The sequence below is a fragment of the Bufo gargarizans genome, chromosome 1 (genome assembly GCF_014858855.1).
Source record: "Bufo gargarizans isolate SCDJY-AF-19 chromosome 1, ASM1485885v1, whole genome shotgun sequence".
Classification (NCBI taxonomy): Eukaryota; Metazoa; Chordata; class Amphibia; order Anura; family Bufonidae; genus Bufo; species Bufo gargarizans.
Window position 1 is genome coordinate 390,553,830 of NC_058080.1, and position 16,200 is coordinate 390,570,029.

At 41.3% G+C, this 16,200-nt stretch overlaps 1 protein-coding gene across 1 annotated transcript in view; it reads left to right on the forward strand.

The window, feature by feature from the left end:
- DGKQ (diacylglycerol kinase theta) overlaps positions 1-14,030 on the forward strand; it is a 132,196-nt gene extending 118,166 nt beyond the window's left edge. Inside the window, exons 21-23 of the mRNA XM_044270756.1 lie at positions 1,689-1,800; positions 9,144-9,296; positions 11,732-14,030. Coding sequence (XP_044126691.1) covers positions 1,689-1,800; positions 9,144-9,296; positions 11,732-11,836 — 370 coding nt within the window. The 3' untranslated portion in view covers positions 11,837-14,030. The remainder of the gene's footprint in view (positions 1-1,688; positions 1,801-9,143; positions 9,297-11,731) is intronic.
- The last annotated feature ends 2,170 nt before the right edge of the window (positions 14,031-16,200 follow it).

The following is a 16,200-nucleotide window of genomic DNA, read 5'->3' on the forward strand; positions in this document are numbered from 1 at the left end:
TGAGCGGTGATTTTCACGCATCACTTGTGCGTTGAGTGAAAATCGCAGCATGCTCTATATTGTGCGATTTTCACGCGACGCAGGCCCCATAGAAGGACCTGTGGTGACGTCAAATCACATGCTCCATCACCACGGTGATGGACCATGTGATTGGAGCATGTGATCTGACGTCACCACAGGTCATTTAGCCCACAGCTCATTCAAGAAGTAAAGAGACCGGGAACTGCGCGATCAAGAGGAGAAGGTGAGTTAACTTTTTTTTATTTATTTCTGTTAACCCCTCCAGCCCTATTGTACTATGCATTCTGTATTCAGAATGCTATTATTTTCCCTTATAACCATGTTATAAGGGAAAATAATACAATCTTCAGAACATCAATCCCAAGCCCGAACTTCTGTGAAGAAGTTAGGGTTTGGGTACCAAACATGCGCGATTTTTCTCACGCGAGTGCAAAACGCATTACAATGTTTTGCACTCGCGCGGAAAAAACGCGCATTTTCCTGCAACGCACCCGCCTCTTATCCGGGCAAAAAAACTGACGCCCGTGTGAAAGTGGCCTAATAGCGTCCTGGCTGCCATAGTAACACTGAAAGCATTTTGAAGACGGATCAGTCTTCAAATGCTTTCAGTTCACTTGCGTTTTTCCGGATCCGCCGCGTAATTTCGGCAAGTGGAGTACACGCCGGATCCGGACAACGCAAGTGTAAAAGAGGCCTAAGAGGTCTGTTATTTTTATGTTATCCCTTTTTCATTTCTATAACTGTTGCCTTATGTCTGTGTCATTGTTATTTCAGCATTTTTGTAACTTTTTTTTTTAAGCACTTCACCATTGTATATTAAATCTTTATTAATTAGTTTGTCTCCACTGACCTAACCACCCACCACCTTGTAGAGAAAATGCATTGCTTATTGTTTTAACCTTTTGATTACCAGTGTGCTAGAAGTTAACCCGTCTTAGGCCTCTTTCACACGGGCGTGTGCGCCCCATTGCCGTATTGCAGACACGCGTGCCGTTCCGTGGGCATTCCGCATCACGGATGCAGACCCATTTACTTGAATGGGTCCACAAATCCGGAGATGCGGAATGGTGCAGAACGGAAGCACTACGGAGTGCTTCTGTGGGGTTTCATCCCGTACTTCCGTTCCGCAAAAAGATAGAACATGTCCTATCTTTTTGCGGAACGGCCGGATCGCGGACCCATTCAAGTAAATGGGTCCGCGATCTGCTGCGGCTGCCCCACGGACTGTGCTCTTGCATTGCGGCCCGCATTTTGCTGGCCGCAGCACGACCACGGGGCACCCACGCCCGTGTGAAAGAGGCCTTACACTTAGAGCAGTGTCTGGCGTAGCATACCGCATCTTTTCAGCCATAAACAGATGTAGGCAGCACTATGTGTGATACGTGGATTAGTTTAGCCTAATACAAAAGGTTCATATAAAAGGAGTGTGGAAAGCACATCAACCTTACAGCCACATCTAAGTCAAGTGTGCAGCAAGTGGTGATAGTAACGCACAGTGATTCATATCAAACGCCAATGCAGCTATCTAATTTCTAGCAATTTGATTACTGCAACAGAGTAGATAATTTGCCATAAAATAATAAAAGTTTAAATACCAGTTTTACAGAAGCAATGTCAAATCTGAATGTATTCTGTTAATTTGTTCTTGCGTTGTTTTTTTTTGTCAGTTGGGGTTCCGGAGCTGATTTGTGGGGCTCTGATAATGATAATCGATATGGGAAGCCAAGAATTGATGATGGACTGCTTGAAGTTGTTGGGGTAACTGGAGTGGTTCACATGGTAAGTCTGTCAACATTTATACTTTTTCTATAAAACAGTGTTGTGACAAAGTATTTGCCCATTTCCAATGTCTGTTTTTCATCCAACTACATTTAATATCAGATAATGATAATCCAAGTAAATGTGAATGCTGATTTAAATGATGATTTCATTTATTAAAGGGCTTCTGTCACCCCACTAAAGTAATTTTTTTTATTTTTGGGGCTAGTTAAATTACTTATACTGCGATATATGAAAATGTAATAGTGTTACTTACTTTCCTTCAGCAGTTTCTGATAAAAACGAACTTTTATAATATGTAAATTAGGTCTCTACCAGCAAGTAGGGCGTCTACTTGCTGGTAGCCGCCGCAAAAAAACGCCCCCCTGTTGATTGACAGGGCCAGCCGCGATCTCCTCCTCCGTCCGGCCCTGTCAGCATTTCAAAAATTGCGCGCCTGTGTTCATTCGGCGCAGGCGCTCTGAGATGAGGAGGCTCGCCTCCTCAGCACTCCCTCAGTGCGCCTGCGCCGATGACGTCGTCTTTTTCGGTGATGTAATCGGCGCAGGCGCACTGAGGGAGTTCTGAGGAGGCGAGCCTCCTCATCTCAGAGCGCCTGCGCCGAATGAGCACAGGCGCGCGATTTTTGAAATGCTGACAGGGCCGGTCGGAGGAGGAGATCGCGGCTGGCCCTGTCGATCAACACGACGAGGGGCGTTTTTTTGAGGCGGCTACCAGCTAGTAGACACCCTACTTGCTGGTAGAGACCTAATTTACATATTATAAAAGTTTGTTTATCAGAAACTGCTGAAGGAAAGTAACTAACACTATTATATTTTCATATATCGCAGTATAAGGAATTTAACTGGCCCCCCAAAAAAAAGACTTTAGTGGGGTGACAAAAGCCCTTTAAAGAAAAACTGCTTTTCAGCCCTACTTGTCCTCCCCAGTTAATAGATCAACCAGTTACCCAAATTCAATTGACATTGATGTTCAATTTTTACTAGTCCCAGCCAGACATGCTGACTGCCAGTACTGTGGAATCTAAACATCACTTTAATACATGAGTACCAAATGCATATGATACATCACTTAAAGGCTATGTACACCTTCGGAGAATTTTTTTTTATTATTGCATTGTACTCATTTAGCGCAAAAAAAATTTTTTTTTCAACTGTCTTTATTAAAAATGATGAGCCCCTTTTCCTGTACAGCCTTGAGATTCTCTAGTAGCATGCTCTGTATTTTTACTTCGTTCCTCAGGAAGCCAAGCTGACGGTCCCTGATCTCTGACCTTATAAACACTTGTTATGGTTTAATTCTTATCTTGGTCATAAGAATGTGGCTTAGATAAGTGTTTATGACCTTTTTAGTAGTATAGAGATGAGGGTTATTAGATGACCAGCACACAGTGAAAGTGAACGTATGATTCACACAGCTAGATAGTTAACCCTTTGTGACAGAAGAGCTGAATATTTTTAATAAAGACCAATTGAAAAAATGATTTTTAGCCCAAAATTATGATAAAAAATTGTCTGAAGGTGTAAATAGCCTTTAAATTCATGGTGATGTGAAGAAGATAGAAGGTGTGAAAAAGCAGCACAAGATAATTCAAATATAGATATAAAACAGTCATTGAAATCTACCAGTCTGGAAAGGATTACAAAGCCATTACTAAAGGTTCCTTTACAGTGCTCGATAGCTATTATCTGCAGGTATACAGGTATTGTTAGTTACCCGATTAACAAGCGAAATGGGTAATAGGATCGTTGGTGCGGTCACCTAAGTCATTGTTTGCCGGCAGCAGATCGTGCCGTCTAAACAGCACTGTGCTGCAGGCAAACAATGATTCTGTATGGAGACTAGTGATAGCATTGATGATCACTCCTCCCCATACTGTGTCCACTGATGAGCAGACCTTTGTCAGGAAGGAACGCTTCCTTGGGGCCAATCGTCTGCTCCATTAAGCAGTGTAAAGGGGCCCTTAAAGGAGTTATCACTTCAGCAAATATCATTTATCATGTAGAGAAAGTTTATATAAGCCACTTACTAATGTATTGTTATTGTCCATTGTAAAAGGGGATATTAATTATTGATATTTTGTGTTAATCTCAATAATTAATATTCATAAATGGGCATAAGTCGTCTAGTGATGACTCCGCCTATTTATACTTTAAATGAAACAAACTCTCTAATTAGCTAATTGTCGAACTAACTAGCTACCTCTGTTGCCTTTACACTACACTGAACTACGTGCGTTTTTCTACTACTACTACGGTGGCGACCATAAAAGACTATACACTCTACTATGAACAATAAAGTATATTTATTAACACAATAGCAAGTATAAAGTCTAATAATACGATATAATATATATATATATATATATATATATATATATATATATTATATTTATAAAAAAAAAAATATATATATATATATATATATATATATATATATATATACACACACCACAGCACAGTAATAGCACTACACTACACACAGTACAATATTCCACCCAAAAATCTTCCTAAGCATTAGTCCGAATGCACATGGATGTGGAACACGGACGTGAGCGGTCCGTGGTATCCCGCAGTAATACACTTGTATAGATAATACGAGTGTATTACTGTAGTGCAGCGGCAGCATGAAGCGAACGGCGTTATAGCAACCAATGACGCCGTGCGCTCCTGCTGTCAGCAGGATGCCAGGCCGGGATACCACGGACCGCTCATGTCCATGTTCCACGGCCGTGTGCATTCGGGCTTACACTCACTTACATATACAGTCAGGTCCATAAATATTGGGACATCGACAGAATTCTAACATTTTTGGCTCTATGCACCACCACAATGGATTTGAAATGAAAATAACAAGATGTGCTTTAACTGCAGACAGTTTGCATATGTGCCTCCCACTTGTTAAGGGGACAAAAGTAATGGGACAATTATCAGAGAGCAAAAACATTAGGCGTGGCCAAAACAACAGTTTGGAACATTTTTAAAAAGAAGGAACGCAGCTGTAAGCTCAGCAACACAGGAAGACCACGGAAAACAACTGTGGTGGATGACCGAAGAATTCTTTCCCTGGGTAAGAAAACACCCTTCACAACAGTTGGCCAGATCAAGAACACTCTCCAGGAGGTAGGTGTATGTGTTTCAAAGTCAACAATCAAGAGAAGACTTCACCAAAGTGAATACAGAGGGTTCACCACAAAATGTAAACCATTGGCGAGCCTCAAAAACAGGAAGGCCAGATTAGAGTTTGCCAAACGACATCTAAAAAAGCCTTCACAGTTCTGGAATAACATCCTATGGACAGACGAGATCAAGATCAACTTGTACCAGAGTGATGAGAAGAGTATGGAGAAGGAAAGGAACTGCTCATGATCCTAAGCATACCACCTCATTAGTGAAGCATGGTGGTGGTAGTGTCATGGCGTGGACATGTATGGCTGCCAATGGAACTGGTTCTCTTGTATTTATTGATGATGTGACTGCTGACAAAAGCAGCAGGATGAATTCTGAAGTGTTTCGGGCAATATTATCTGCTCCTATTCAGCCAAATGCTTCAGAACTCATTGGACGGCGCTTCACAGTGCAGATGGACAATGACCCAAAGCATATTGCATAAGCAACCAAAGAGTTTAAGGGAAAAAAGTGGAATGTTATGCAATCGCTAAGTCAATCACCTGACCTGAATCCGATTGAGCATGCATTTCACTTGCTGAAGACAAAACTGAAGGGAAAATGCCCCAAGAACAAGCAGGAACTTAAGACTGTTTCAGTAGAGACCTGGCAGAGCATCACTAGGGATGAAACCCAGCGGGGGTATTTGCAGGGCTTGAGGTACAGAGATGAGAGGGTTCAGGGAAGGGGTAACTGATTGGTTGGTTTAGAGGGGTAAAGGGTTACTCAGCCATCTCCAGGGTCAACCTCCTTCCATGGAGCTGCATCTCTCTCTTGAGCTCCGCCTGCGCTCTCCTTCAGTTTCCCACTCTTTTCCCCCCAGCGCAGTGCTGCCTTCGCTTATGGGGGGATGTCTTTGGGGCAGGTCGGGTCCTTATTTTGTTCTGAGTGCTGCCTGCACTGTCCTGGGAGCTGTGGGCCGCTCTCCTCCCTTGAGCGCTGCCTGCGCTCTCTTCCTCTGAGCTGGCCGCGCTCTCCTACTGGGGCTGTATGGGGATAACTCCCGAGCGCAGTGCCGCCGGACTATTTAAATCCGCCGGCGCTCTATTCTGAGCAGCCCGCAGGCAAGGACATGTGGGCTGGCGTGGCAATATGACATCACCGCACCAGCCCGCGCGTCCCTGCCGTGCGCATCTTCTGTGACCGCGCATCTCCAGAGGCTAAGTGCACATACCTCTGGAGATGTTATCAAAAGGCAGGGAATCCTTATTAATCCCCTGTCTTTTGAAGTAGCCGCACCATAATTGTCCAGCTATCTTGGCGGCATCGCCCTTCTGCAGGCGCACTGGTATGCGCCTGCAGGGGGATGAGGCTGGGGAGGGGGCACCCGTGACTGGGGTCATGATTTGGCTATATTATAAATATATATATCTATATAGATGCTTGGGGCACATCCATATACATATATATACCCAATATAAACCTGAGGCATATTATATAATACAAATATATCCCCACATATACTGGCCAAACGGGGCCAACATATATATGTATATATTAAAGGACATATATTTGCATACTACTCCTTCCCTCTACATCCATATTGCTTCCTTTGCTGGCTGGATTAATTTTTCCATCACATTATACACTGCTTGTTTCCGTGGTTATGACCACCCTGTAATCAATCAGTTGTTGTCGTGCTTGCACACTATAGAAAAAAGCACCAGAGATGCCGGTGCTTTTTCCTATAGTGTGCTAGCAAAACCACCACTGGTGATTTGCAAGGTGGTCGTATCCATGGAAATTAGCAATTTATAATGCAATGGAAAAATTAATCCACCCAGCAAAGAAATTAATATTGATAATAACAATACATTAGTAAATGGCTTGTATTAGTTTTCTCTACATGATAAATGCTGTTTGTTGAAGTGACCCAACCCCTTTAAGGCTGTAGGACTCCAGTGAACCACAGTGAAAGCCATTATGTGGACAATCCAAGAACACACAGATAGACCTGGAGTTCAGTAAACTGAAATTATGGAAGAAGTTTATTGCTACACAGGAGTCCTGTGAAAAATTCCAGTTTCCTTTCAGTGTATTAAAAAGGCCATGAGCAGAATACACAGTATAAAAGGTTATACGTTTCGAAAGAATACCTGTAACAAAGTAGAACTAATTTGTAGCTTATCTGTACAGAATCTGCAGCAATAATAAGCTTGCTGTAGATTCATTAAAGGGATTTTTCACCTTTTTTTTTAATAAATCCTCAGGATAGGTCAGACGCATCACCTCCACCGATAACCTGTTTGTAGCATCCATCCTTGCTGGAGCCATAAGTGGTCAGAGCTAAAAGCAAAAGGTTCCATCAACTATGTCAGGGGTGGTCAACATCCGGCACTCCAGCTGTTGTAAAGCTACAACTCCCAGAATGCATACTCAGAACTCTTGTAGAAATGAATAGGTAGTAGTTTTACAACAGCTGGAGTGCGAAAGGTTGCTGAACCCTGCACTATGTAGTGTCCTGACTTACGTGCTGCAGTTCGGCTCCAGTTCAGTTCACTAGGACCCTAACGATCTGGTATTGATGACATATCTGAAGTATAGCGAGTTTCTTCCACAGATCTGCGTTTGGCTGCTTCTCAGTCTTCAATGGCATTGTGTACATGGATTCTAGACCTAGGTTCTACAGACTAGCAGTACATTATTAGTCTGAGTTGAGTGGTGGGGTCAGAAGACAGAGGTGAGAAAGGTGAGAGGACAGTTCAGAATGGACATGTTTCTCAAGTAACTTTGAGGCAAATGGAAGAAGTAATATGGGGCGATAACTGGACAAAGCAGATGGGTCAAGTGAAGGCTTTTGGAGGATGGGTATAATGGTAGCATGTTTAAAACCAGAGGGGAAGACACCAGAGGTTAGTGATAAGTTGAAGAGATGAGTTAGGGCTGGGATAAACACTGTGGTGAGATTAGGGATGAGGTGGGATGGGATTGGGTCAAGTGCACAGGTGGTGAGATATGTGATCTGGAGAGTAGAGTGGACAGTTTTTCTTCTGTAATAGTGGAGAAGCAGGTTTTGTGAGAAGAGGACTGAGCAGTTGTGTAGAGGGTCTGTGTGGACTGTGCACTGAAGCGTTCTCTAATGTTGTCTATCTTTTGTTTGAAGTATGTGTCAAAGTCCTCAGCGGAGGGTAGAGGCGCTGGGGGACGGAGAAGGGAGTTAAGTGTTAAAAAGTTGTTTAGGGCTGTGGGACAGGGAAGATATGAGAGATCAGAAGTAGGCTTGTTTTGTATCAGCGAGTGAGGATTTTAAAATTAAAAGGAATTACTTGTATGCGGTAAGTGATCCTTACATGGGATTTTATTCCATTGCCGTTCTGCAGCCCTGGAAGCTTGTCTGAGTTTTTGGGTCAGGTTGGTGTGCCAGGGTTGTCTGTTGATTTTTCGGGTTTTATTGTGTGTGTGACGGGAAACTGAGTCTAGAGCTGTACTTATTGTGGTGTTATGCAGGATGGTGGCAGTATCTGGGTCTTGGAGGGAACAAATGGTAGAGAGTGGGAGAAGAGAGTCAGAAAGCAAGTGAAAGTTGAGATGTTTAAGGTTCCTGCGGGGGTGTGTTAGTGTGTGGACTTGGGGAGCAGCAGAAGAGAAGGTGAGTAGGTTGTGGTCGGATAGGGGTAGAGGCAAATTAGAAAGGTTAGATTGGGAAAAGATAAGATCGAGTGTGACCATCTCTGTGGGTGGTAGCGGAAGACCACTGCGAGAGGCTGAAGGAGGAAGAGAGTGATAGGAGTTTAGAGGCGGCTGAGTGACAGGTGTCAGTAGGGATGTTGAAGTCACCCATGATGATAGTGGGGATGTCGGCAGAAAGAAAGCGTAGGAGCTAGGTGTTAAAGTGGTCAAGAAAGATGGTGGCTGGGCCTGGGGGGGGGGGGGCGGTAAATGACAGCTACTTGGAGGTTGGAGGGAGAGTAGATGCGAACAGTGTGTACTTCAAATTAAGTGAACGTAATGGAGGGTGGCAGTGGAGTTGGGCTGTAGGAGCAGGTGTCTGATAGGAGAAGACCAACTCCTCCACCATGTTTGCAGTCGGGGCAGTGCGTGTTAGTGAAATGAAATCCACTATAAAAGAGTGTAGCAGGGGAGGAGGTGTCAGCCATCGTGAAGTAGTATACTTTACATTATAAAGGGAAGTGACTTACATAATATTAGCAATATATTTTTTTCTTTGTGGGCCAGGGCCAAGTTCAAGGAGGACTTCGTTCAGGTATTCGAATTGCTCAGGGCTCCTACTTCCGAGTGACACTTTTAAGACCTATTCCAGTCCAAGTAGATGGTGAGCCCTGGATCCAGCCACCAGGACAAATAATTATTTCTGCTGCTGGACCAAAGGTAAGACCAAAAAAATAAAAAATCAGTCACCTAGTTGTGATACTTTTCCAGTGAACTAATTGTTTTATAACTGGGAGGCACGTTATTTTGTCCAAAATCACATTGTCCAGTTATATTCATTGAAGGGGCTTCAGTAAAATACTGGGACATTTTATAACGAAATACGCTAGGAAAACAGTGTAATGTTCATCCCCAAAATGGGTTGGTTACTTTCAAGTCACTCTCTGAAGTACTGATTTATTTGTCACTGCTCCTGAAAAAAGCCTTATGGAGGATTGCAGGATCTATATTTGTGGATTACACAGGTCAGATTAAATATTTTTTTGCCTTTTAAAAAAAAAAAGCAAGTCTGCCATAGTTTTGGGGGATGTGTTTACTCTGTTTACCATGTGGTATAAATATAAATTACATGTTAACTTTTATTCTGTGGGTCTTTATAATCCCAGTGATATCATATTCCTATACCTTTTTTTTTTTGACTATTAGATGAACTTTTTAGCAAGAAAAATTTTGCTAAAAAGTGCCTTCAGCTTGTAGGCTGCAGCCATGGTGGTCCAGCAGTGCCAGACGTTCTTGACTGCTTCCTTAACTCCTTCCTTACATCCGCCGTATATGTACGGCAGATGTCTGGTCTTTAAAGATGGATCTGAGCGCCATAGCCGCCGGGTGCCTGCTGTTTCATACAGCAGACACCCACTGTTAATTTCCACAATTGGCGGTATAAAAAATAAAAACTTAGACCATACAGTAAATGACGCCATGGAAAAAAAAAAAAAACGGCTAATTCACAGTTTTTTTTCATCGGTTATTAAAAAGTCATACACACCCCAAAATGGTGGTATCAAATATTACAGATTGTTCCGCAAAAAATGAGCCCTCATACATCTCCAAAGACTTAAAGGGAACCTGTCAAGTTTTATGGTGTCCTAACTATGGGCAACATAAATAAGTGACTGATTCGCTTACCAAAATGCTGGGTCACTTTCTTTAATTGACCCAGTCAATCTGCCAACATCTTGTATTGAAAAGCTCTCCCCGCCTACCTGCTGCTGAGTGACAGTTTTTTTCCATATGAATCAGCAGCAGGTGGGCAGGGGAGTGGTTACAGCTCTGAATTATATATACGCCGGACTCAATGACCTCACGCCGGACTCCAATCAGCTCATTAGCATGTGGCATCTTTGTGTGTATATTATGAGGTAACCATCTGTCACACCAGTAAGTGAATACATCTAAGGTACTTTTTAGTAGTTAATGATTGTGTATAATTTGTTAGATTATAATCAAATATCCACATGACAGGTTCCCTTTAACTATAAAAAAAAAGTTATGGGGGTCAGATTATTATTTTTTAAGTTTATTTTTACTTTCAGTATTAAAACGCAAGACAAACTATGCATATTGGTATCGCCGTAATAGTTCTGGCCTGGAGAATGCAGTGCATAAGTCGGTTTTACCGCATAATGAATGCCCATAAAACTGTGGCAGAATAGTTTATATTTTTTTATACAAATTTCACCTATTTGGAATTTTTTTCCCCCCGCTTCCCACCACATTGTATGCAATATTAAATGGTGGTATTTACCACTCTACAACTTAAAACCAAACTCGTTTTTTTTGTTCCAAGGTACCAGTCAGAACTGAAGCCAAATTTGGTTTCACGTTTTAAAGTGGTTTTTCACTTTAAAAATCAACTACCGAAGTTATTTAACAAAGCCATGTGTGACTTCACGAATAACTAATTGAGGCTCAACCGAGCCTATACATTTTAATGCTGTATGGAGACTGATCTACATACAGTATTAATCTGAAGTTTTGAACAAAGAGACTTTGGATGTAACATCCAAAGCTCGCTTTGCTTATCACTACTCGTATGCATTATGTAAGAAGTATTACCATTGCTGAAGACCTTTATCTATGTTGTAATTGATTTGGACTTCCTGCAAACATCAGTTATGGAACAGAAGAGACTTGCTTAAAATCTCTCATGACCAATATATAACTGGGACTCGTCTCAGAAACCTGTTTACACCAACGCCTTAAATTTTACCCCATGCCGTATCAAAAGTGAACAAAAATTAGAAATGACTTAACCCTGTTCTGAATAAGTAGGACTGTCTAGTATGCATCCCGATCTGCACTGATTGGACAACATCAGAGTAGTGAAGAAGACTCCTACTTGGTGGCCACCCCCTTGGCTAATGACAGGCACATTTACATAATGCATGCTGGATTTATTGAGTACCATATCTCTGGTATGGGAGAGGTCTGCAACAAAAAAATAAAAATAACTGCAATCTTCAAGGCAGCAGAGCCAAATCGGGCAGGTACTGCTTTTTACATATTGGACCACTCCTCTTTGTAGATACGTTATATGAATTAAGGTACCTAAGAGTTCAGCTTATGACCTTTTTGTATGTCTATTGTGTTTTTAGGTTCATATGCTAAAGAAATCAAAGCAGAAGCAAAAGAAAACCTCACCAAGTTCCAAAGAATCTAAAGGAGACCCTGTTACAGTCTCTAACGACAACGGCAGCTAAGAATACGAGTCCACACTGGAACTTCTCAGTAAAACACTGTAATGCACACTTGAGGCAGAAGAGGACTGAAGTCCCGTAAATGCCTTCTGCGGGATCGTGACACAGAATTCTTCTTCCATAGTATACGTTCCACCATGTAATACAGCCGCTGCAGCTCCCAGTGACCATTTTAGTAAATCAGGGTTGTAGGCTTGTATACCTATTGTAGATATTATTCCACCTTTTATAATGACTTAACAAGTAGCTTCTGCATGCTACAACATGGCTGTCAGGGTGATTATTTGTGGCTTAGACACTGTGCACCGGGTGATTATTTACCACTGTGGTTATGCCTGATTGTATCAAGGATAAATTCTTGTAGGTTCTCTGTGATTTCAGTGTCCAAACACTTAAAGCAAGAACTAACTAGGAAGACCTCTAAACAGACCATTGTACTAGTAACTCACCTTAGTAAAAGGCTTGCGGACAAACAGGAAAATCCCATACGTGTTCTGTACTGTATTTAAGGCACTATTTTTAGAAGATGTATTTTTATTCAGTAGTAATATTAATATAATGAGCAGATTTTTTCGAGAGATTTCAGTTTCATTCCTCCCCATAAAAAGGTGTTCATTTAGGTGAAATTACGCTATGCAAGGGAAACATGACAGTATATATTGCCATGGACTATACTTTAAAGGAAAGCGGCGGAGGTTTACGTTCCCGTGATATTTATGTGGCATGAGATTGACAGAAGTATTAATATTCCTTGTGATTTACACCTAGTATACGAGCACCAGATAACTGTTCAGCTCTATAGCATTCTAACCATGGACCGTTAAGTAAATTATACTTAACAGATTGTTTTCTATTCCTTGTCATTTAAACCCAGTCGGTCTGTTTGTTGTGGCCGTGTGTCATGTAATTGTGCTGGTAACAATTTAATGCATAGTGTATGCAACATGCGTACTAACATCCAAGTGCTGTCATACTAAATCCCCAATAAGTGGGAGTTCTCTATTCGTTTGTGGTAATTTGGCAGTGAATATTTTACTAGCTATTGTGCGTTTACTACATTTGCAGAGGTGAAGAGTATGGATGTTTTAGATGGTTTTCTATATGTGTATATATGTGTAAAAATGCATGGAAAAATGTTTTCAGTTTGTGTAGACATTTGCTGCTACAGTACTTTGTACAGAAAATGCTGCAGCAACATCATTTAGTTTTATCCCTTTACCACCAGGAGGGGAATAGGGCCAAAGTTCCTACGTGGGCCTTTTAACCACATCTCCACTGTTGGGGGCCGTAAACCGGAAGTCGGCACTGTGCAATCGGAAACATTGCTTTGGAAAAAGCATATTAAAAATGTATGTTAATTGACTTTTCTATCTGTGTATTGGCAAGTAAGACGAAGGATAGTCCTATATTGTAACTGTGCAACACAGTGAAATGAGTCCAGTGTTTGAAGCCTGTAGCGGTGCAGTAGTGATCTTTTTTGTGTGTTCTCATCCCAACAGGCATTGCTTAACAGCGGACACAATGACCAATCTCTTTTTGAGTATATGCTCATCAAACATAACTGACAGAAAACATCATAAAATGACAATTTATTGTGGCATGCTCATATGTGGGATTCATTAATATATTACTTCTCTAACTTTATAAACTGATCGTGCCACATTTTCTGCCACAGTTGGCTGCCTTATTAAAAAGTGTTTCAAATTCCTTTTCATGTACCTTTAGTAAATAGCCCAAGTATGGGTTATTACTAAATCAGAATGATGGCTTATAAAATTCTGCTTAAAGGGGGTTTCCACTCATTTACCACCGAACAGCTTTTTAGCAGTAGCTCTGGAAGTTGGCAGGAGAACTACACAGCTCTGTCCGTTGTGCAGTGGATGGTACAGGTTACTGCAATGCTGCTCCCATTCACTTCAATGGCTGGAGCTACTGCAGAACAGCTGATTGATAGCGGGTAGGCTGTCACACCCCACTGATCAGCACAGGCCATCCCTATCTGAAGTCTAATGTTCTAGCAAATTTATCTAAATATTAAGAGGCTAAGATGAATAATACCAATGCAGGACTTCTGTAGTTATCTGGTCTCGAGTCCCTCTGCACAGCTGGAAGATGCACCATAGTTATGTAGAGGTGCAGGCCGTGCGACAGACTTATATCTATACCAGCTCCCTTGCTGGTGTAGATTTAAGCCATTTTGTACTCCAAAAACTGGTCCACAGCACGCCCCATTTTTACGCCTCTTTGGAAAAGTAGCGCGAGCAGAGAAATGTCGCAGATTTTGCTGCAAAATGCCAATGCGAGAAAATCTGTGACTTATATACGCCACAATAATATGTATATGATGGTCCACCAATGTGTGTAAAATTCTCGTTCTAACTCTTGTGTTAACTAATTTTATTACAAAGTGGCCAGAGAAATTCTAATGTAAATATGGGAAATGTAAGTATTTAATATTGCCAAGTCTAGGAAAATATAGTTTTTATTAAGAGAAAATATGTATCCCATTTACACTGTGGAATAACTAATCTGAGGTTTTTTGTTGTACATTTTAAGAACCTTTAATTGACATTAGCAGTCATTTGAAATGACTTGCCTTTGATGCAAGGTTTGTACTAAATATAATACAACATTAAGGGCATCTGTCTGCCCAGTCTTCAGTAGATTATCCCAAAGTAAAAATATGGTTATGTTTGCCAAATAACATACTCTCACCAAAGATAACCAGGTAACCTGATGGTAACGGAGATGCTAGTGCCTGGTATACATTTACAGAGTAACCAGTAACTGATGTGTTACAATACAAGATAGAGGTACGTGATGTAACAAAAGTTGTGTTTTATTTCCTCACAAAGTACAAACCTTTTCTAGGGGCCTGAACTGTTGGCAGCAAAAGTGCCAGTCAGCAGCTGCCTGTTCACACAGCCTTGCCTCCGTGTGTAGCTGATTATGCTGGTGTTCAACTGCCACATACAATAATGCCACCAGGACTTTCACTACTAGGAGCACTGAAATAATACACCAGACACCCAGTTTGTGTCCAGCGTATTCATGAGGCGAGGGCTCTCTTGTCCCTCTGGGCAATGCTTGACAGGCTGCTGGTGTATGCACATATATACAGCTGCCTGTCAGTCACTGTCATGCCAGTTTTGCTCATTGACGTTAATGGGGGCAAGTGTAGAAAGGATGGACTTAAGGCTGTCAGGTGCCCTGAGGAAATTTATTAAGCCAAGTCTTGTAGAATTCTGCAGCAGAATATGCGGTGTGCAAAGTCTAAGTGCTGAGGCTATGGGGTACAGGAATTTTTTATTTCGCTATACCATACACTCTTCCCCTGTATATTCAGTGCTGTTAAACAGTAAAACATGTTAAGTCCTAGGAGGTTATTTTTTTTTTTTTACATTAAAATTTATTTATTTTTTTATTATACCAGGAGATTGTTTATCCCTTATTGGTTACAATTATAGATGAGCGAATTTTCGCTTCTGAAATTCGTTCACACTTCGTTTGGTGGTAAAAGGTGAATTGCGTTATGGATTCCGTTACCACGGACCATAATGCAATTTCATGACAGAATGCATAACGGAATGCCTTTAGAGGCATTCTGTTATTCATTCCGTCATAACATGAAGTCTATGGGCTGCAAAACGGATCTGTCCCCTTTCCGTTATGCAGGAGAGGACTGCCCTGCATAACGGAAAACGGGACGGATCCGTTATGCAGCCCATAGACTTCTATTACGACGGAAGGAATAACGGAATGCCTCTACAGGCGTTCCGTCATGGAATTGCGTTATGGTCCGTGGTAACGGAATCCTTAAATGCAATTCACCTTTTGCCACCAAACGAAGTGTTAACGAATTTCTAAATATAACATGTTAAAATTTTTCTACCTGCAAAATCTAGAGATTTTTATTTTTGAGGAATATTTGAAGTGATCATTGTAATATCTGAATAGGATAAAATTATCTTTACGGCAAAAACAAGCAAGCGGTAGAGACGTTGTGCTGAGAATATAGGATATCGTGAGTGTGATTTAAATTTTGTGTTGTATGATAAACTCTATAGAAAAAAAACTATACTATAGTCATAGAAAATCCATTTTTTTTGGTTTTAATCTTTTAATGTTGGCATAGCCTAAGGTCACAGTTAATATTCTCGGCTGCCGAATTATCATTTCCCATTTTAAAAAGCCTGAAAATTAAAACAAAACCTGTATTAATTTTACACTATATTTTGACTACTCTCACTATTCCATTGTGCCTTTCCATACCAAATTGCAGATCAGAACAGTTGTAGACTGATATTGCTTTAAAGACCAATAACTGTTTAATTTTTCTTAATCTTTATATTGTTGTAATTCACACA